The 22,879-nt window shown below is 39.7% G+C and overlaps 1 protein-coding gene across 1 annotated transcript in view; it reads left to right on the top strand.

Moving 5' to 3' along the window:
• LOC144529264 (glutamate receptor ionotropic, NMDA 2D-like) overlaps positions 1-22,879 on the top strand; it is a 132,221-nt gene that overhangs the window by 76,435 nt on the left and 32,907 nt on the right. Inside the window, exons 6-8 of the mRNA XM_078268264.1 lie at positions 4,109-4,223; positions 15,261-15,466; positions 22,172-22,340. Of these exons, the coding sequence (XP_078124390.1) occupies positions 4,109-4,223; positions 15,261-15,466; positions 22,172-22,340 (490 nt within the window). The remainder of the gene's footprint in view (positions 1-4,108; positions 4,224-15,260; positions 15,467-22,171; positions 22,341-22,879) is intronic.

The raw sequence follows: 22,879 nt of genomic DNA, 5'->3' as shown, positions 1-22,879 counted from the left end.
GATTTGTTGTCACAGTCTGACATGTGCATGGCAAAATACACGGACAAATACATCAACAGATAACATAAAGACAGGTACATCGACACAGAAACAACCATATTTACAACAGTCCAGTATCTATACAAAGTCAGCGAGGTAGTTTGTTCAGCAGTGCTATGGCAGAAGCAACAAAACATCTGCCAAAGCGAGTCCTTCTACACCTCAGAGTTCTGTATCTGCGGCCAGATGGCAGCAGCGTAAAGTGTGGATGCAGAGGGTGATTGGTGTCATCGACAATGTTGAGGGCAAGGCGTGTGATGGCTCTGTCGTTCAGGTCTGAGATGTTGGGTGTAGCGGCGCTGATCATTTTGGAGGCGACGTGTGTGATCTTGGTGAGTTTGTTTTTGTTCGCGATGATTATTTCTAAAAAAAATAAAATAAATAGACAGAAACACTGAAGTTCTCTTAAAGTTCATTTTTACTTGCGCAAGCAAGGAGTCAGTTGCAGCACTCAACAAAGTACAGAAAAATGACTAACAAAATCCTTCAACTGCAGCTTTTTATAAGCAAAACTGAAGTCATAATAGCCTATGAAATGATGTTGTATCCCACAAGGTCAGGCTCCCAGGAGTTTTCTCGTGAGAATGTCCGCAGTATTATGGCTTCCGTCATGCAAACAGTTTAATATTAACAGAGAAAAAGAAAGAGTTGTTTGGGGCGACAGAAGGTGCTCTGAGTTTGCACATGACATGTCATCTCTGCTGAGATTGTTTGTGGATATCGGTGACGTGTTGATCAAAACTGAGGTTGTTGTCTAAAGTGAGTCCAAGGTATTTGAATGTGTTGACCTGAAGTACTATGGTTGTGTGTTGAAACATTATCCTTTCAATTGATTGTGACATTGAAAAAGTTGATTTTGATCTGCGATCTGGAACCAGAGGAAAGCAAGCAGAGGGGGTTCAGGGTGTCAGACTCAGCTTTACTGTTCAGCATCTGATTTGGCAAAACTTCCAGTAGCCTAAACTGTGTTTTGTCAAGTTCATAGCTCAGCATCCATCAGCTTCTCCTACACTCTCTCTGAGTCAGCCTCTGCTGTCTGTTGTCTGCTTTGAATCCTACTGTATCTGCATTCAGTGTTAAAAACAGAAATGTATTACTCCTCTATTATTACTATTATTAGATATATATTAATTAACAGCTTGTGCAACAAAAGACTTCACTTGACTTTAAGTTAATAAAATTGGCACCATTGTCATATTACATGGTTTTGCTTTACACTGCATTCTTTTTTATGATTAACATTTATTTATTTTAAATGGAATACAAAAGACAATTTACACATCCCCTCCCTCCGAACACCATCCCTTTGGCCATCACCACTTATTCAAAGAAAAATGAACAAGATAACATAACCATAATTATTCAATACAATAAAATAATAACAAAATAAACAGCTGTAAACCAAATAAACATAAGTATATGTGACAATAAGCACATTGTATACGTCTCTCCACAGTACATGGCATCGTAGGGGCCCTCCAGAAAGCCTACGTTTTTTTCCCTCATTTTCTAGTGTAACCATTCAATCTGGCAAACCGTTTATGACATTTTTTCAAATGCTGCCACTCTAGCCATCTCACAAGCCCACTCCTGGATAGACAGCAACTCTTTATTCCTGCATCACATTCTTTTGTCCAGTGCTTTTGCCCTTACAAAACAAGTGACTTACAACAAGTGCATTCACCCTTGAAGTAATAAGACCAAGATGTCAAATAATGTATATAGGCGACTTGAACTGGAACAGAGAGCATAGCACTGTAACAATAGACCTCTGAACTGTTGCCCACAATTGTTCGACGATTTAAATTGGTATGGTGTTGGGCCCAATGACGGCAGTTTCCACTGGCTGGAAAAACAGTCAACCAATCCCAGTGTCTTTATGAGAGTAGCGGAAGTTAAAGCAAGACTGCCAGCTGTGTTAAATGATTGACGTCAGTGAGCGAGTTTTTTGTATTTTATTTAATTTTTTTTCATTTATTTATTAAGAATGCAAGTATACAAACACACAAGGCACATTTACAACGTCAGTGAGTGGTTGAGCGAGGAGACTAGAGTGAGCGTTTGCGGTGTCGGTGTGAGTAACTTAGCGTACGAGTGAACGCAGCGTGAGGAAAAAGATTTTAGTAAAGACGTAAAGTGAGCCTACAGTCAACAATAAACAACAAGCTTCTCAAGACACGGTGGCTTCATCTGCTCTTTATTTTGGCGGTAAAGTGAAGGGTGTTACCCCCAAAAGCATCGGCCCAGGAGGGAAGTTCTCCCCTGTGCCTCCCTACTACGGTCTGGGAGCCCAAAACAGGAAAGGTGTAACAACAGCTAAGTAGGCGGAATTAAGAAAGGCGACATCATCTCCCTACGTACCTTGCTAGCTATCTAGCTACATCCAAGAAAAATAGCAAAGGAGAAAATGGGGATAAGCGTGAATGAGAAGGACGCAGCTGCACGGGTTGCCGTAAATCCACTTAGAATATTTCTATGATTGTTGTAAAATGTACAGTTGTTAACATGAATGTTGGGCATGATGTCGGGCTTAAAAAATAAAGTGAAACTAAACTAGAATTCAGTCTGAACATCAGTGATTTACAGCAACTTTACAGTAACAACACATTTAGTAACGGTAATATAACCATATTTTTTTTTTTCTTAAGTCTTTTTATTGGGGTTCTGGTATTCAATACAGACATGTCCGTTCCAGCTATGTATAGAACCACTTTTTCCATGAACTGAACATATTAACAACAGAAAGAGAAAAACACAGCAGGGATCGCACTAAACAGACATACTAAAAAGACAAAGTGAGACATACCCCTAAAGTAATGATGAAACCTAAAAAAATGACAAGACAGACACACACCACCGTGCAGGCATAGTTCTATTCAAATTGCTAGAACAGGCTGTAGTCAGATCCCATGTTGTTAGTTGGATGAGACAAAGTTCAGTCCAGAGGGGTCCACCGCGGCCAGAACTGGTTGCCATATCTTGATGAATCCATTGAAACTGTCATGCAGAGTATGAGTCAGTTTTTCCAACGGGAGTATTTCCAATACTTCCCTATACCAATCGTCCAGTGTAGGGGTGTTCTCAGATATCCAGAGCTCGAGAATGGTCTTTCTTGTTACGTACAAAAGTATGCCAATCAATTTAGCATTATGGGCACTTTTAGCACTGTCCACTTTAGCTGCTAAGATGCACTGGAGGGGTGAAAGTTTCAGATCATATCCAGTATAACCATATTTTAATTTCAATCGTGTAATGTCCACTTTTCACAACTACAGTTAGATGTTACTTTAGCATCTGTCCAAAACTCATTAACTCACATCGGTACCGCTTTCGCTTTAATGACATCGTAATGACAAGTCCAAATTGTTTCACTTTACTTGAGGTCAAGGAAAAATATTCATGATACAATTATAATGGTGTCATGACAGCCAATGTAAAACCAACAAATGGCAGTTTAATGTGATGTGCCACACCTAAATAGTTTCTTAAAGTAGTTTTCTTAAAGTTTGATAATTAGGCCTGCCGTGACATTTATGACAGGTTATGTTAACCTGTAGGTTAATGTCAACTTGTCATAACAAAGACATCGACATCTTAGGCTATATTGTCTAGCTTAATATCAGGTTGTCATAACACAGAGATTGTTGTCTTGTTAATTCTAAGTTGTCATAACACAAACATTCTGAACAATGCCATTTTTGCATTTGAAGTGTCATAACTTCCCGAATGACACTTAATGGCAGTAGTCGTGAACTTTCAAAAAGACTCATTCATGTTCATGACAAGTATCGATGTCAGTCTTACGCACACCCCTTCAAATAAAGTGTGACCCAATTTTGTTTTTGTGTTTTTAATCGAAATGTACTCTGTATATTTACTTGCTTATTGAATATCACAACTAGTTTAGTCTTCCACAGGTGACATGGGACTACTCCTCTGGGACATGGTGCCTTGATAACCACACTGTGAAACCGGCACATGTATTTCCATTTCCCCTTACATGGACTCCATCATGTAGAGCAGTAAAATCTCTTACTTCACCTCTCTGTTCTCCTGTGTTCTCTCACAGGTACTTCAGCAACATATCCCTCGGTGGGCGGGATTATTCCTTCAACAGTGACGGCTACCTGTCAAACCCGCTGCTTGATGTCATCTCCTACACCAATGGGAGAGGCTGGGAGGAGGTGAGTACACAGCTGTGCAAGTTGGCACTAATTATCATAACGCAGCGGCTGAACGGGCAAACTGCTAATTTCACAGCCCATCAAACATGCTAACTCATCGCTGCTCGGCTTCACCTTTCTGCTGTCTCTTCTTCCCCCCCCCCCCCTTCTCTCTCTCTGTCCCAGAAGTCATTAGAGCTCTCTCTCTGTCCCTTCCTCCCTCCCTCTACTTTTCCGTTTTGGTTGGTCAGCCTTGTTAGCCAGCGCTAACTCAGAGTCCAATATCCTCTCCATCGGGGGCCATTTGTAGCAGTTGTACAGTAATAGTACCAAATCCAAGGTCTGCCCTCAGAGGCACTTAGAATTCCTGCGGACTCTCTTCGACCTGAGAAAAATAAGTAAACCTTTTTGTTCTATCCTGCTGTGTTCCATTTGCTCCTGACCATTTATGACTCGATATGTTCACCGGTGAGTGCAAACGTAAGACCCCCTTCATTTAAAGGATAACTAAAAAAGGAAATTGACTTTTGAAAGAAAGAAAACACCTTGCTTTAACAGCACAGATTCAGTATGAGTCTTTGGATTTGAAGTGTTTGTGGTTCTTCTGCTTCCTGACAAAGCTTAACTTCCTAAAAGGTGCAGTCCTGTACAGTATTTCAGTTCGACTCCATAAGTGAAGGATGAACAAAGTTTACAGATTGCATTAAGTAGGACTTAGACTACATTTACGTTGCTACGTTTTGGTTTTTAAGCGTTTAAGAGTTTTTGAGCCAAAAGCTCTCCGTGCACATAAGTGTTTTTAGCTTCAGTAGAAGAACTAATCTCCGTTTAAACTACACGCCCAAACCGCATATCTGATCAACAATCTCTTATACTGGGCATACGCGTGCCGGGGTACACCGGAGGTTTGCGGCCGTTGAGACTGCAACCCAACCCCCGGAGATTGCAAACCAAAACGCGGTCAGAAGTGTTTTCAAATTTCTCCCGTTCAGGGGCTCTGAAACGCCAGAGCAGTGCGAATGGGAGATGTAAAGATATATTCGTTTTTAAACCAAAACGTAGCAATGTAAATGTAGCCTTAAGGAATATTTAAACTCAATTTCACTACACCTATCTTAGCAGGCTGATTCCCAACATACACCCTAAGTATGTGGACACTAACTGTCCGCTGTATGTTCACTCTGGGGCTGTTTTCTATGGTTTGGTTTTCAGTTGAGGTCAATACTGCTACATCACACAGTGATATTTATATAATAATAATATAATAGTTTTCTTCCAACAGTGTGGGGCAGACAGTTTTCTGTTTCAACATGACAATACCATACAAAGCCAGGTCCACAGGCATTGGAAATTAGCAACAGCTATAAATGCTGTGATGCTGTACATTGGAGATTTGTTGTTCAAGTGTCTATTTGTCTATCTGTCCATATTTGGGGTGTGATGAGACACTCAGCTAACGAAACGAGACACGATGTTGGGTTCACGAGGACAAGACGAGACAAAATTTGAACACTATTTTAAAGAAAACTTGACGAAATAAGACCTAATACATTAACTGCGGTGTGAGCTTCTAAATCCTAATTGAAACTGTTTGTAACCTTCTAACTGAACTACTTTAGATTCCTCAGATAAAAAATAAGAATGGTAAATACAACACATAAAGGACTACGTTTATTTAGTCTTATTTATTTAAGTGCACACCATAATCAAAGTAGTACTCTCTCACTAATCAAAGTGCAAACAGACACTGGCCAATTTTTTCCTTCAAGCATTTTACACCGCTCAGCCTAAGATATGGTCACATTTCACAGTGATTATGTTCTAAAGCCCAAATAAATAACCATCAAACACTCAACAGATGATTTTTGATAGATATTTTAATGAACAGCAATTGGCAAAGAACCAGTGAGAAACTGTAGAGGCATTGTCATAGTAAACGTTAAACAACATCTTTTGCTCGGCACTTTTTAAGTCCGAGCCGTCAATTGTAAAATCTCATTTTGACTTTCTTCTACCAGCCGTTTTAATCCTTCTCAGTGTCACATGGTGAATCTTTGATCTGAAGTGGCTGCGAAATCCCCCCCTTTTCCAGTTGTCAATATTCATGATAACACACATTCACTTGACAATGCATACACACACCGTTTCCCCCTCTGGACCATCTGTGGAACTTGACTTATGGTTGGCAATTTGCATCTGAAAAAGCTTGGACTAAATGGTGGAGTTTGAAAAGGGGTTTGCAGAATTGTATACATCATGCATACTGTCATCTGGAATTGACCCCAATTTTGTTTTGCAGAAGATAACAAGCCTCAGAGCGAGATTCAGATCGAGGAAAATATTAAAATTACTGATAATACTTCAGTTTTTAAACCTGTCAAATAGGCAGCACTCATGAAAAATAAAAGTGCTGCCTCTTATCATTTGATTGCTGAACAAGGGGCATTTATTTTTGGAGAGTTTCAGTTATTTTATTCATGTTTTTTAAGTCTTCTGTATCACTCTTATTTGGTTTTTGAGGTCAACACATCCAGCCTGTATTTCTTCTGGCAGAAGTTAACCTGACAGAACATTACAGTAGTGCCTGGTGGAATAAGCACTATTCCTTCAAATCATCTGTGGGAATCATAGTGTGCCCTTTTTGTGCCGTTTCCTGATGCAGCTCACCATTATCGTATTGGTTACTGAATGAAGGCTGAGATACTGACTGTGGAGACAGGTTACTGTCTTGTACGCCATGGGTTTGGAAAAGATAAAGGATGAACAACTGGGTACAGCCGGCAGAAAAACTGACAGATAAGGGTTTCATTTGCACTGCTGCTCTCAAAAGACGACCAGTGTTGCTCTTTTATATCTGATGTTTGTGTGAGTGGAGGAGGAAATCATCAGGATGTCATGTTTCTAACCGGAAACCCCTTCCCACCTTTAGTGTTTTACAATATTTAGTAATTGTACAGTATTTATGATCCCTGTCTGGAAATTACTGGAACGAAAGTATGCTCATGATCTGGTTCTTATAATGTTCAAGCACAAGCACACTTAAAGCTGCTTTAATATATACAGTATGTTTTTATTTACAATAGATTGAGACTTTGTAATGTCAGTGACAAACCTACAGGTAATTATCGCCGGACTCTGCAGATCCACTCAGCTCTATGGAGCCCTTGAGCGTCTTTAAAGCTGTGGTAGGCAATTTATTTTAGCCCTCGTTGGGCAAAAATTCCATAATAATGTTTCAGCACCGTGTAATTAAAGTGGTCTGGGAGAAAACTAGACTTCTGCACCTCCTAGGGATGCTATTTTTGAGTTTTCTTCGTACCGATAGCCGACCATCGTTGGCACCACCACGATGTTCCATGCGTTGTCGTGAACCAGTGCAGCCACATTCCTGGAACCGCTTGCGTGACCGACACAAGTCCACAGCGGCCCGCGGCGTGTATAGCCTGTCTCCACTGCATCCGTGAGGTTGTCAGCTGTGTGTCCGCCTGGCGTACTCTGTGTGTAGGACGGCTGATTTAACCCACCAGTCCTCATCGATACAGTGACGTGTCACGTAGCTCTCCCTGTGAGCGCCATCCAGCAGAGAGCCACGAGCAGAAAGAAAGAGCAGCTTAAAACACAACTTGCTAGTGCAAAGTAGTAGCAGTAGTACGCTTACTAGCAGTTAAGAAATGTATTGTTTAGCCTATTTTTCTTTTGCAGTGCAAAAACGTATTAACTTATATATAACAGTTAGAAAATTTCTATTGGCGGTTAACAGTTAAACGGTAATCAATAACATCCCTAGCACCTCCTCTTAGCCCTTTTTTCAGGCTTTAGACACATTTCACGGGAGACTTTGGTCAATCACAGGTCAGTTCAGAGAGACGTTGCTATTGGCTGTTTTGAGCATGGTCTTTGAACCAGCACTTGAACAACATGAAACAGCTACCAGAGATCCAAGGAAAGCAGCAGGTAATCATATCCCTAATAACAAGTGCTCTGGTCAAACAGTAACGTTGTTTACTATGGAGAACAGTTTGAAAAGGACAACGTGTATCAAACACTTAACTGCATTGAAAAAGATAAACAGTGGACACCTTTGTGTGGATAAAGATTAAAATAATGACATTTTTATCCATTATATCATTTATTTCCAGACGAGGACTTGAAGGTCTCTTAAAGTGACTGTGAGGGCTTTGACCTGAGGGATAATGGCAAAGCAAAGGACAAACTGTGTCGATACGACTCCCTCAGAGACCAGCACTTGACCCTATCTGCCCACTGGTTCTCTCCAACCTCATTTGTCTGAACATGCCTGTTACCCAGGCGTATATTTGCTGAATTAACCTCTCTTGAACTGAATCATGGAGTATATTTGCCGAGCACAGCAACCTTAGGGCAGCTGAACAAGAGCTGGCTGTAGAGCTCGTAGTGAGTTCTGGGACTGTATTTATCAAGAGTCTCAGAGTCAGACATATTCACAGAGAGATTGATATTTGGTCTGGCCTTTGGGCAAAGAACATATTTTGTGAACTTCTGTAATTGCCAAGCAGGTTTGGCAATTAACCCGTTTCTGATTTCTGCTGCACCTCAAACTTAAAGTAGCACAGAAAGTAAATCATTTGTAATTCGTTAAATTCATTTTGGATGGATAGTTAATGATTTTGGGGTTAAATGTTACCTGCATTATGCATAGAAAAGCACAAACCATAAGGACAGTCCAACAGCACCACCTGATTAGCCGAGTTGTATTTGCATTTAATCTTCCTGAATACCTCATGAAATAACGCTGGATCACACTAACTTGTGCAAAATACAAAAAATGTCAATCTTAACCCTTAACGTATGTAGTTTGTTAAACACTCTGAAGTGATTTTATTTTTATTGATTCATGCCATTTCTTCTGCATCAAATAGTTTTTTTAATTTTGTTATTGTGTGTATGTGCGCTTCAGTCCAGATCATATTTGAATTAAAGGGGGTTCTTTTGTTTTTAGATTTGTGTTCTGCTGCCAACTGAGCCTTTTTTCATACCTTTAGAGCGTTTCATTCTGTAAGTTTTATGAAATTAGGTGTTTTATGTGATTATGTGCAACTATACGGCACGTCATCTTACATTTGTTTGTTCTTTGAGCCAAAGTGTAAACAGGGAAGTACACAGTGGATCAATGAGCGAATGAGACAAGACAGCCGCAGTTCCTTTTTTAAACAACATGACAGAAGAGCTGGAATCCTAAACCACACAAAGCTGCATTCCATTTCACACCAGTTTAAAGCCACAATATGAATTTTACAACCTCCCAACACAGAATAACAATATATCTGCAGGAAGAGTTTGATAGAGCTTTTAATCAATGACAGTAATTCAGCAAGTTCTTCACAAAGGAGCAGGCTTTAAAACGGACTTTATATAATATAACTCATTTTAAATTAAGGCATAAAGTTACTAGACTGTAGGCTTCAGTCAGCTCTTCCACAGCTCTTTTCATGTTCAACCTCCCCCCCCAAGGTACTGTTTAGCATTCAGGGAAACAACAAGGTTGAATATTAGCTGTGGAGCCTCGAGTCCTCTCCGGATGGATGACATCATTGGGAAACAGAAGCAGGGACAGTGCAAATCTGACCAAAATAAATTACAGACAGAAAGTCCAGACAGCAATGGACTCAACACTAATAATGGAATGGAATAATAATGTTTTAAAGGACATGTATAAAATGAATACAACTTTGTACTTGATAGTGAAGGTTACGAGTTTAAGAGAAGGCCAAAATGAGTACAATGAATTAGCCAAATAATGTAACGGTGGTGGTGCATGTGAATCGCTCAGAATCACAATGCCACAGTTGCGAATACTTTTCGTTTCATCTAACTAATTTAAGTTTTAACAAACGACAACAAAAAACTGCAACCTCAGGTCAAAGATTGTTCTGATGACTCCTGAAGTTTCTTACCTTCACGTTCAAGAAGACTTTATCTCTCCGGGTCCTTCAAATCATCAGAATCTATTTAAAGGACTACTCAAGCAAGTTATGTTTGCATTTTAATAAAATTAGAGGATTTGCGAGAGAGAGACAGCGGGATGCAGCAGATTCTGAGATATCCTGACTTTATATACTGTGTTAATATACGTATACTTTGCAATCAAAACAAAAAATGGCTCTAACAGTGCCGCACGTATTCATATTGATTGGAAAATACATGCAACCCTTATTTTTAAGAAAATTGTTTTAAGTTCTCATATTATGCTCATGTTCACGTTCATAATTGTATTTAGAGGTTGTACCAGAATAGGTTTACATGGTTTAATTTTCAAAAAAACACTATATTTTTTGTTGTACTGCACATTGCTGCAGCTCCTCTTTTCACCCTGTGTGTTGAGCTCTCTGTTTTAGCTACAGAGTGAGACATCTCACTTCTGTTCCATCTTTGTTGGGAGTCGCACATGCTCAGTACCTAGGTAAGGACTACTAGCCATTAAGAAGCAGAGTATGAGGGCGTGCCACGCTAGCAGCTAGGTGAGCATTATAACGTGTTACAAAGTGACGCACGTCCATCACGGAAGTAAAAGCTGGACTACAATAGAGCTGTTTGGAGCAGTTTGTGAACAGTGTTTTCTGTTGGAGATGGTAAGTCCCTTTGGGCTGGACTTTGGGCTTTTTCACTTTGTAAACCTATAAGGTGCACACAAAAGATATATAACACCAAAAAGGAAAGGGAAAAAGCCAAAAAGCATAATATAAGCACTTTAAGTATTTATTAGGGCTGTCAAAATAACGTATTAATTTCGATTAATTAATCTGAGAACAAATAACGCGTTAAAAAAAAAATAACGCAGATTAATCCATTCCATATTGACTGTTCTAGCCACCATTGGACTGTAAAATGAATGAGGGAGACGAGAATGTTCTGCCTGGATCATTAATTGGAACATTTACTTGTAAAAATCTTCTTCCTGCCAACCATGGCTACCGAAATCTGGTGACACTGATATGTCTGCGCTTCTCTCTGATGCTCTGAAACATAAACACTGCTGCACGTGACACTAGTTAACACTATACTTGACAGCAGCTAACGTTAGCCTACCTCTAGCTAGTAGCTGGATTAAAAACGGTTACAATGCTGACAGCTAACGCTGAACGGTGTAAAGTGTGACTGTGTTTTACTGTAGAGGATTCAACACCGGGATGTAACAATCTGCAGCTGCCGTCGGAGAAACAACACAGACGGTGTGTTCAATGAAACTGGTAAACTACAGCCTTGTGGTGTTAAGTTATTGTAAATGTCCTTTTCCCATCTGATGGTTCAACAGCAATTTACTACTGAAATTAGTTATTGTTAATCGTTTTTTTTCTTTTCTTTTTTTACTTTCTTAAAAAGTATCGGTTCAGGCACCGTTAATTATGTATGCGATTAATTTCGATTAATTAATCACAGAGTATGTAATTAATTAGATTACATTTTTTAATCGATTGACAGCCCTAGTATTTATCAACATTTTCTTATGAATTTAGTGTTTTGCTACCTTCTAGAAGAAGACCATATAAACAGTGACTCAGCCTATTCCTAGGGTAGAAAAGTTTTTGCAATTGCTATTCTCATCACTGAGTGTTTTGGGCTTTGTATGAAAAGGTCCTCTGGTGCTCAGATAGTGATGAGTTTTACCATTGCAGCCGCTGCAGCAGCAATGATTTCTTTGTAATGAATAAAAGAGGAGCTGTGTAACAATGATCCACCACAGTCACTATGGCTGAACAAACAATGAAGAATATATATATATATATATAACATTACATATTCTGTAAATTGGTTGGAATGTCAGATTATTAAAATCAGATCAGATTACAGATTCTTTAAAAGCAATGACAGCAAAAGTAATAATTATTCAAGTACATGCATATCAAAGTGTTGATTTTGGAAGTAATGCACATTGAATTATTAAATCCTCCAATTAGTGATATATATATATATATATATATATATATAGAGAGAGAGAGAGAGAGATATCTCTGAGCAGTGCACCTTAGAGTATTGATTGCAATGAAAATGTCAAAGACTGTTAGAGAAGTGAACTTGAAGACAAATGAGCATAGAAGAGCAACTTATCATTTTGTTCCATAATGAACTGTTGGATCTGGCTATTACTATTTATGCAGCAGAGAGAGAAGAGCAGAAAACAGTAAAAAAAAAAATGCATAAAATATCCAGTGAGTGAGGTTGGTCCAAATTGCCAGGTGCTCCAAATTTATTTACATCACTCCCTTGTTTGTATCTCTGGTCCTTGTGTTAATGTATTTAAGTAGCCAAAATGAATATTTATGAATAACAATGTGGAAGTGTGTCAGTGCACCTATTTGTATGTGTGTGTGCCTAGTTGTGTGATTGTGTTCTTGTGACTTGTTTGTCTTTGTATTTCTGCTGGTAAAGTGTATTATGCTTGCACCTGTTCTTTTGTGTGTGTGAATACTTGTATTCATCACATTGTGGGGACATCACTCTCCACAGTACATTATAGGGATTGACCTCCCATCTGGGGACAAGAAGCTGGGCCTGGTTGCACCAGCTGTTCCTAAATTAGATTTAAGCATTGGGAAGACGGAAGTGTTTACCAAGTACAGATTAACAACTCTCTAAATGACAACAGGTTGCACCAAACAAGTTCATTAGTTGAGATTAGTTGATTTGTTTATACTTACACCAGGTACAACTGACTAAATCAGTGTACAAAACTATTTTTGCTCATATATGAACTGTTTAGATTGAAGAGTAAAAAAAAAGGTAACTGACCAGACACTTGATCAAATACTGATTGATAATGGTGTAAATATTGGGGATCAATGAAGGTGTATCTTATCCTAAATGAAGAAGATTTTAAATAACATTTGATCAAAATGAGACAAGATAACAGCACCTCAAATTCCTAAACCTAAAATCGAATGCCAATATCGTTGGACAATTACGGTCGGTAAGTTTGTGTAATCTGATATTTCCTTCCCAATGAACTGCATGAATACTACTTTTTCTCAAACACACATATTTCTCCACGTATGCATACATAGGCTAAATAAAACAAAGTCATACCTTCATTTACAAAACAATGTCTGATAAGTTTCATTTAGCTCTTGGCCCTGATACATTAGGATAACACAGCTAGTGAGTTGCTGTTTGGTTGATTTCTTGACTGGACAGTGCCACACGTTTCCCAGCGACCAGTTTACACAATATTAAGGTTGTTACTAGGTAAGACATTGCTTAAGTTTTAATGGTGCAACCACATTTAGTACAGTAAATCAGGAAGAAGAATTGGGAAGACATTTACATACAAACGTAGTAATGAATTTGACTAATAGTTGGTGCAACACTCCTGGTCCCCACAAGGTTAATTTAGGTTAAAGACTTGGTTTTAAGGACACGGCTGGAATAAGGATCCAGTTAAATTCAGGGTTAGCGTTAGCTTCTAGGGAATGTCAATGAGGGTCCTCACAGGTATGTAAGTACAAATGCGTGTGTGTGAAGCCTTTGGCACTCACTTCTTATCAAAAAGCTGGTCCCCTTAAGGTTAACCATTTGTTTTAGGTTTAAGACCTGGTTTTAGAGAGATTCATTATCATTTAAACATTAAGGTACAGTAAGGTTTGGGAATAGGCATGTAGCAATTATGATTTAATTAAGGTCTATGTAAGTCACAAGTGATGCCACCGGTGTATGTTTTAACCTTTGCATGTTTATTCACAAATCCCAGCAGACATGTCTGGCACCATCAGGGGGATTCACAGGAGAATTGGCTGTATGCTAATAACTTCTAAATATGACACCACAGCTAGAAAATGGCAAAATAAAAAAGACAGATTAGCTGTGGTGTGGCTGCACATCCTTCCAGTAACATCTCAGTCGGTGTGAACAGATTTGTTTACACATGTAGGTCACTGTGACACTGTAAGCTGTCTCTTTAGTCTCTGCTCCAAAATACCACGTTGCAGCATGAAAAGCTCAGTTAACACAAACAAACTGCTCATTATACAACACAACCAATGCAACGACACACTCCCCTGATGCGTTTCATCTCCCCCCACAACCCATTACTGTGCAGGAAAAAGCATGCGGCTGTAGAGGAAGGGGAAAAGAAGCATATGACTGGAAACTTGAGCTAACAGAAGACTCAAACAATGATAATCTACAATGAAGTTAATAGACCGATGGGCTGAGGTATCTCATATAACACACTTTACCAGGTCCCTGTCACAATGTGATTAATAGTAATGCCCATTGGGGCTTACTGTAGAGGTGAGGGTATAGGAGCTAACAATTTAGTTAACAATTAAACTGACATCAATGGTGAAGACACAACTACTTAAAATGTCAAAGTTAGAAGCAGTTAGAAGCTTCTACTGCGCCAGATACACACTGGATGAGCCGTTTTTAGACATCTAATACAGACGTCTTTTTAGGAGATACACAGGGAGGGGAGAGAAGGGGTATGATGTGCAGCTAACATACCCAGCAATTCAAATGACTGGGACACAAGGATGCCAGAAGTTCCAAAATGCTCTTGACAAAACATTAGAACCAATTGTATACTTGGACTACCAAAATAATGTTTCTGTATTGCTATATTCAACCACTGGGGGGCATTCTGGACATTAATCAAGGGGTGTCCTTTTAAAATGATATTGGTAATGTGAAAGCTAGTTTTTGCTAGATGCATTAGCTTCCCAGTAAGCATGGATTGGTTGATTTGCAGGTGTCAATGTTAAAACCAGTTTCTTTTTATTGTTTTTTTTTAATATTTTTAAGTGACAATCCTCAAGGTCCTTCCAGGTGCTTATTGGTTGTGTGCAAATCAGATGTGTTAACAGCAAGGTAAAGATATATGCTGTGATACTAGGTTACCTGGTTAACTTACTGACTAGATGACATTATCCAGGCTAAAACACAAAACTGATGTGCCCATTGAGTAAACGACTCATATTCTCTGGAGACACGTATATAAAAAAAGATGATCAGACTGATCAGCAGTCTGTTCTAAGCCACTGAGCTGAAGACCTGAGTGCCTGTGTTTGTGTGTGTATTCCCATCCAGGTTGGCTGGTGGGAGAACGGCCACCTGCGACTGCGTTACCATCCCTGGTCTCGTTACGGCTCCTTCCTAAAGCCTCTGGATGACTCCCAGCACCTCCGAGTGGTTACCTTGGAGGAGAGGCCCTTTGTCATCGTGGAGCCGGCTGACCCGGGCACCAGCTCCTGCATCCGGGACTCTGTACCCTGTCGCATGCCCGTCAACACCAGGTAACACCCCCCAGCAGCTGAATATGTAACGCAGCCGTCAGTGAAACCGTTCTCACTGTTGCGTTTTTGTTTTCTTTGCATTGTATCCAAAAACTCTGCAAGGCTCAGCTCTCAGTGGTTGGTCTGTACATTTGTATTTATTTAATACACAAAAATAAGGCTTTAGTTTAGTTAAGATTTTCTCCATGATTGTGCACAACTTTTTAAAGGGCTACTTTGCCTATTTTCAACGAGCTTTGTATGATAACAATGTGGGTAGTATGTGTAACTGAACTATGGTAAACTTCCCTCCATCTTACCAGTGCCAAGATCTCTGTGCTCATCTCCTAGCCATGGCTATGATTACAGGCTACAGATTGTACTTCCGCATACGGACCCAAAGAGTATAGAAGCGGATCGCGAGAGAGAACCCTCTCTCTTTCAAACTCAAATTAAAATGCATATGAACAACAATTCTATTACTTCATTGCCTATTTCTCACCTAGATGTTTTCAGAAATATATTTTCATTGATCCCCAGTGGGGGGGATTTGTGACTGATGAGTGAAACAATTTACACTCTGTTTGTTAGAAGTCACCACACACACACACACCAGAGTGAGGTGGACTGCCAGTGCTTGGGGGGGGGGGTGCCTTGCTCAGGAGGCAAACTGGCATCTCTCCAGCTACCAATCCACACTCTGTACTTTGGTCCATACTGGGACTTGAACCGGCGATCCTCAGGTTCCCAACCCAACTCCCTACGGTCTGAGCTACTGCCACCCCAAAAACATGCACTGTTTAGCAGTAATACAAGTTTGTGAGCACTGTTTCCTGTATTACAAAGGTGGAGGCTGAAAGAACAACAACGATTCTATTACTACATTGCCTATTTCTCACCTTAAATGTTTTCAGAAACATATTTTAGCTCACCCTTTAACTTTAATATGAGATTGTTTGTTACCAGCCGGCCGCCATATCTGTGATGACTTGCAGTACGTCACCCACCAGCGGGAGGGTTTATTGGTTTGGTGCATTCTGGTATTTGAAGGTTTTCTACCTTTTTAATAAAAATGAATATCACAGCCCCTTTTCTGTTTTCTCTGGGCATGTAGCACCAATAAAAAAAAAAATGTTTGCACCATTCTTCTGCATAGACTGCATAGAAAAGACCCTCTTTCCAGTGGTAAAATACTTCTTTAAGTGAATAAAGAATTCTCTCTAGTGCCTTCTAAACATGCTCAAAGAAAATGTTCATTGTTTTAGTGCCATGCATTGGTGGTTACTCAACAATAGTCTTTAACCTTCTTGGCTTTTAACGACTAAATTGCTAATTATACTGTAGCCATTAAAGCGAAATATCATCTGCACTTAGAGGATGAAAGGTTTGAATTTTTTTCAGCATTGCAAAAGCAAAAATAAGTAAGATAAAATGAGAAAAACAATATTGCAATGGAAGTGAGTGTGAATGGAGTACAAACGTAGAAATAAGTTTTTGGAATCCACTAAAGAAAGTGGGTGGTCAGGATGGCCTGCTGTTTATTATGGCCATTCAGAATAATATAGCTATCCCATTATCTATCTGAGAATGGACTGAAACAGTACCATACAGGATCGGTTTAGTATATAACAAATGGTTTCTTACTGTCTGCTAGTGTTTTCTGCTCTAAATTCTTATCAGCCTATGATCCCTTGTGGAAAGTGTCAAATATTTTTTTCAAAAAGTGGTTAGATAGAGACTATCCTGAAACCAGGAGGAGTCCAGGCTCTTATCCCTTGTGAAATTGAATTGTCTGGCCAAGCGTCCATGAACAAGACAGTAAATCTTTACCATCTGCAGGTGCTGGTGTGCAGGAAGGAATGGCCTTAAATAAATACTTTCCTTCTGGGATCAATAGATTAAAACATCACACAATAAGGTAATTATTCCAGGGAGAAAATGAAGATATGTTAAAAGTCATAGGGCACCTGAAAGCATGCAATTAAGAACAAAGCACGGTTGTGTTACAGCTATTCATTACAACCGTTATATAACCTTGAAACCACACAGCAAGTTCAGGTTAATTGTCTTTTAATCAATCCAGATAATTAGAATCATGGAACAAGAGACCCGTGCTGTATTCCCTTCCAACACTGATATTGTGAACCACAGCACGTTTGGAGTGATTCAGTCCAGTTTACAGTCAGTTGCACGGTACTCATACAAACATACAGTGGCACTCATAAGTTTATGAACCCATGCTAAAGTTGACTAAAAGGAGGAATAAAACAGTCATCTTTTGGAAATTGGTCTTAATGCCTTAATTAAAAAAAATTAGGAAAAATCCAATCTTTAAGGACACCAATTTTCTTTGTGAATGAATAATGTATCGTAAATATATAAATATTCTTCCTTAAAATACAGGGGGCATAAGTAAGTACACCCCTATGTTAAATTCCCATAGAGGCAGGCAGATGTTTATTTTTAAAGGCCAGTTATTTCATGGATCCAGGATAATATGATCCTGATAAAGTTCACTTGGCCTTTGGAATTAAAATAACCCCACATCATCACATCCCCTTCACCATACCTAGAGATTGGCATGGGGGGGGGGGGAATTCAGAGTTCTTGGGGGCAGAGGGGGGGGTAAGAGGGGAGGGTGTTGAGCCTCCTGACAGCTGATAACTGAGGAGAACTTGTACTTATATGATGTGTTGTATACAATATGCAGTAGTATTCATATTCAAATTCCTTTATAATCCGTGTCGCGTCTGTTTCATGTTCATATAAGGTCCAATCGAGGCTAAAGTAAGTCGGGGAGAAAAAGAAACAGAGTGAGTGTGAACGCGCGTGTGCGTGCTTGCACACACACTCCGGCTCCTGGTCTATCCAAGATAAGCTTCCTTCCTGCCAGCACATAACCAGGCCAATGGGAAGATAACAAGTTCATCCTCCATCAATTTTATTGGCTGAGTGAGAAGTTTGCTCTCGTTAATCAACCTACATTGACCCAGGTTTTTTTTTTTTTTTCGCCCTCAATTGCTTGTCTTTTTATTCTCATTAATAAGTATTTTATGTACGTTTTTACTTTAATGTACTGTGTGATTGATTTGCAAACATTTTTACCTGTCGTGGCTTATTTCCTCTGATGTTGCTGCAGTGCACTGAGGTGTTTTATACTTTTCTCCTGTCATTACCACCAAGGTCTTGATTTGTTTGTCCAATGCTTAAAATGAACATGCATTTGACCAGGGCACAGCCACGCACTTAAACTTAACTTCCACTTTTGAGGACCACCACATGTGACATGTCTTAATCTCAAACAATCACTTACCTTATAATAACATACAAGTTAAGCCCCTTTACCACTGGACAAAAAAACCACTAACATCTGGCTTTGGTCTTCAGTGGGAAAGGTTACAATCTGCATTCATTCCGGGACAAGTGACTGCAGTGGTCATGGGTATTTATCATCTCCGACGGTCAGTGATGGAAACATGGCACGATGCTATGCTATCTCAGCCACGAATTCTGTCCGTCTCTGTACAAATAGCACTCGAACATCGTTCCAAACTAGTCTGAGTTTGTCACCTATTTTTAGCGGGTTTACAGGTGTTAAGAAAATTGCATATATTCGCTAATTTTGGTGGAAAAAAAAAGGGTATCACTGAGCTGTTGGTCTTCTGAATGGCCATGTAGCTGGATTTATATGCAAGTTTAAAAATTGGAAATTGATGTGGGTCTAAACTTCCAGACATCTTGTGCACGTATGCCGAAATCCTATGAATTCACTAATAATGAAAAAAGTATAAAATGCACAAATTGACTTACCCACAGAATTATCAACAACTTTGCAGTTACTTTTAGCTCTACAGTATACTACCATCTTTCATCTCTTTAAAGGTCCCATGGCATGAAAATTTCACTTCATGAGGTTTTTTAACATTAATATGAGTTCTGCCTATGAGTTCTGCCTATGGTCCCCCAGTGGGGGGGACCATAGGCAGGAATGGCTAGAAATGGTGATAGATGTAAACCGAGCCCTGGGTATCCTGCTCTGCCTTTGAGAAAATGAAAGCTCAGATGGGCCAATCTGGAATCTTGCTCCTTATGACGTCATAAGGGGAAAGGTTACCGCCCCTTTCTCTGCTTTGCCCGCCCAGAGAATTTGGCCCCCCCATGAGAGAGAGAGACATCATGGCTTTCAAACGAGCAAAGTGACAGTTGGTCAAGGCCACACCCCCACCCTCCACCTTGCCCCCCCCCCTCTGTCCTCCTCAATAGCTACAGACACAGAAATGGCACATCCTAAGGAAAGCTCATTGTGGGACTGGCTGTAGTGGCTGTAATTCTGCACCAAGGCTGAATTTCGGGAAAGAGACTTCAGATACAGTATTAGGGGACCACTAAGGCCTATATAAAAGAGACTTCAGATACAGTATTAGGGGACCACTAAGGCCTATATAAAAGAGACTTCAGATACAGTATTAGGAGACCACTAAGGTCTATATAAAAGAGACTTCAGATACAGTATTAGGGGACCACTAAGGTCTATATAAAAGAGACTTCAGATACAGTATTAGGAGACCACTAAGGTCTATATAAAAGAGACTTCAGATACAGTATGAGGGGACCACTAAGGTCTATATAAAAGAGACTTCAGATACAGTATTAGGGGACCACTAAGGTCTATATAAAAGAGACTTCAGATACAGTATTAGGGGACCACTAAGGCCTATATAAAAGAGACTTCAGATACAGTATTAGGGGACCACTAAGGCCTATATAAAAGAGACTTCAGATACAGTATTAGGGGACCACTAAGGCCTATATAAAAGAGACTTCAATACAGTATGAGGAGACCGCTAAGGCCTATATAAAAGAGACTTCAGATACAGTATTAGGGGACCAATAAGGTCTATATAAAAGAGACTTCAGATACAGTATGAGGGGACCACTAAGGTCTATATAAAAGAGACTTCAGATACAGTATGATGAGACCACTAAGGCCTATATAAAAGAGACTTCAATACAGTATTAGGGGACCACTAAGGTCTATATAAAAGAGACTTCAGATACAGTATGATGAGACCACTAAGGCCTATATAAAAGCATCCAAAGAGCACCATGTCATGGGACCTTTTAATAATAAAAAAAAGCTCTTATAAACCTACTGTATCTACGGTGCTTGCTAACATGTGAGCCATATCAACTTTATAAAGTACTATGTCATTGTTGTGTTTACTTTACCTGACCAAAGTAAATTAATAACTTAATGTGATCTTAGTTCAGTTATTTACATGTTATATACATTTGTTGTGACATTATGCGTCTGCTCGCTATTCAGCACCCAAACTGCGAGCAAATAATTTCTTGTGCTTATATGAAAACATTCAATGTAGCCATTGTGTTGCCCTACATCATGCAGGATCATTCTGTGTAACTAAACATTATGTGTCAATAATGTGACTTTATTTGCACATGCACAAGAAGAGAATTATGGCTCTGGAATGAAAAAAAATAACCTTGCTAGTCAAGATTTCACAATAACACAACTTGTATTTCCTTGTTAATTTCTGCCACGTAAAGACCAGACTTCATTTGTAGAAAAACAAATGTTTGCAAATATACAAATTACACGGAGGAGCTAGGTATTCCACCCTCATACGTTTGACGCTTGTACTTTACAAAAAAAAAAAAAAAAAAAAAAAACAGTTGTGCAAGTTTTGTTGCTAGGCAACAGAGCTAAGAGGTTGCCATAGCTGCCATAAGTGTCTCAGGGTCCAACAAATGGGCACTTGGTAAGGACAACTGATGGAGGGCACAGCAGCCACTCTACTCAGTGATCGTAATGCATTCGGATTCCCGTAGAAGTCACCTGCTCATTATGCTTTCAGGGTAAAGTGTTCTCGCGATGAAGTCTCACAAGAAAGAAGCTTTTCAGAGGCCTTTTTAGAATCTTTCTAATTTTAGACGTCATCCAAGAGCACAAAATGGAATTTAATTGTGTTTCAATAATGCAACACTTTTCCTGCTGGGCTCTCCGACCTGTCGAGCAGCCCAAACTGCAACAGAGGAATGATATCAATGAATGAGATTTTATTTACGTGTCATGCCACTAAGTGGGCCATCCCACACGGAATTACAAGACACCAATATAAAAATCATTTCATCCACAGCTTCTGGTCCAATGTCCACACACAACATACTCTACTTAATAAATAAAACATATTGCAGCAGCCACAATACAACAGTGGAACCCCGTAAATTGTCCAACTAGAACTAAACATTTCATACATAAAACTACAGCCACAGAAACGTGTATAAGTAAATAAACAGGGAATGACCCTTCCAGACAGAGAATCATCCATACAAAGCCGTCTTTCTTTTAGCCCATGCTTGTTCTAAAAAGTTTGCAAATAAAAATGTTTCATGTTCAAACAACCAAACTAACAGATCCTACTCCACTCCCAGTCTCTTGCCAATAATTCATACTTTCCTCAGTCCCCCGTTCTTCCTCTGTTACACTCTCCCTCCCGTTCTTCCTCTGTTACACTCTCCCTGTCTCTTTAAGGGTGCTCCTCTGTTCACTCCTCTAGCAGCACGCTCTCCTTCCTTTTCAATTTCTACACTTCAGCCAAGCAGCCCATCCGGGTCAAGGTGTTCTTGATAAAACCTCTTCAAATCTCATGAAAAAGCGTGTTCACTATCTCACCTATCTTGTCCTTTCTCACATCCTCTCCCCAGCTTGGTGGTGGATGGCACCGGGCCCACAAAGCACTGCTGCAAAGGGTTCTGCATCGACGTCCTCAAGCGACTGGCAAAGATTGTGGGTTTCACCTATGACCTGTACCTGGTGACCAATGGGAGGCACGGGAAGAACATTGATGGGGAGTGGAACGGCATGGTCGGAGAGGTGAGGATCATAATAATAATAATACCTCTACAATTCAAAAATCCAATATCCAGGTCACACTGCTCCCTATTTCAGGCACACTGGAAAAACAGGGGCACTTCAAAAATGAGTAAAGAAAACAATGAATACAAGAGGCCCTATTTTAACGACCTAATCGCACGGCGTGAAGGTGCGTTTAGGGGCGTGTACGAATCCACTTTTGCTAGTTTAACGGCGATCAAAAGGGTCCGTGCACCAGGCACATGGTTCAAAAGGGTTGTACTTAGTGTCTTGATTAATCATAGGTGTGTTTTGGGGACCAATAAATGGTTTCAGGACGCTTCATCCTGATAACACATAACCAGTCTTTTGGAATGACCTCAATTATGTGTGAATGCATATGTACCGTAGGCCTACAGTCTGTGTTCGCTACAATGAACTGCATTACGCTTCTCACTCTCTGAAAGAAAGCAAGTAGGAGTATTTCCCCAAATGTTAAACTATTCCTTTAGAGCTACAGAAAAAGCTAAAGCTGAAATAATGGCCACTCATGAATCATT

The sequence above is a fragment of the Sander vitreus genome, chromosome 14, assembly GCF_031162955.1.
Source record: "Sander vitreus isolate 19-12246 chromosome 14, sanVit1, whole genome shotgun sequence".
NCBI lineage: Eukaryota > Metazoa > Chordata > Actinopteri > Perciformes > Percidae > Sander > Sander vitreus.
Note: the sequence above shows the minus strand (reverse complement) of the source record. Positions and strands in the feature narration are given on the sequence as shown.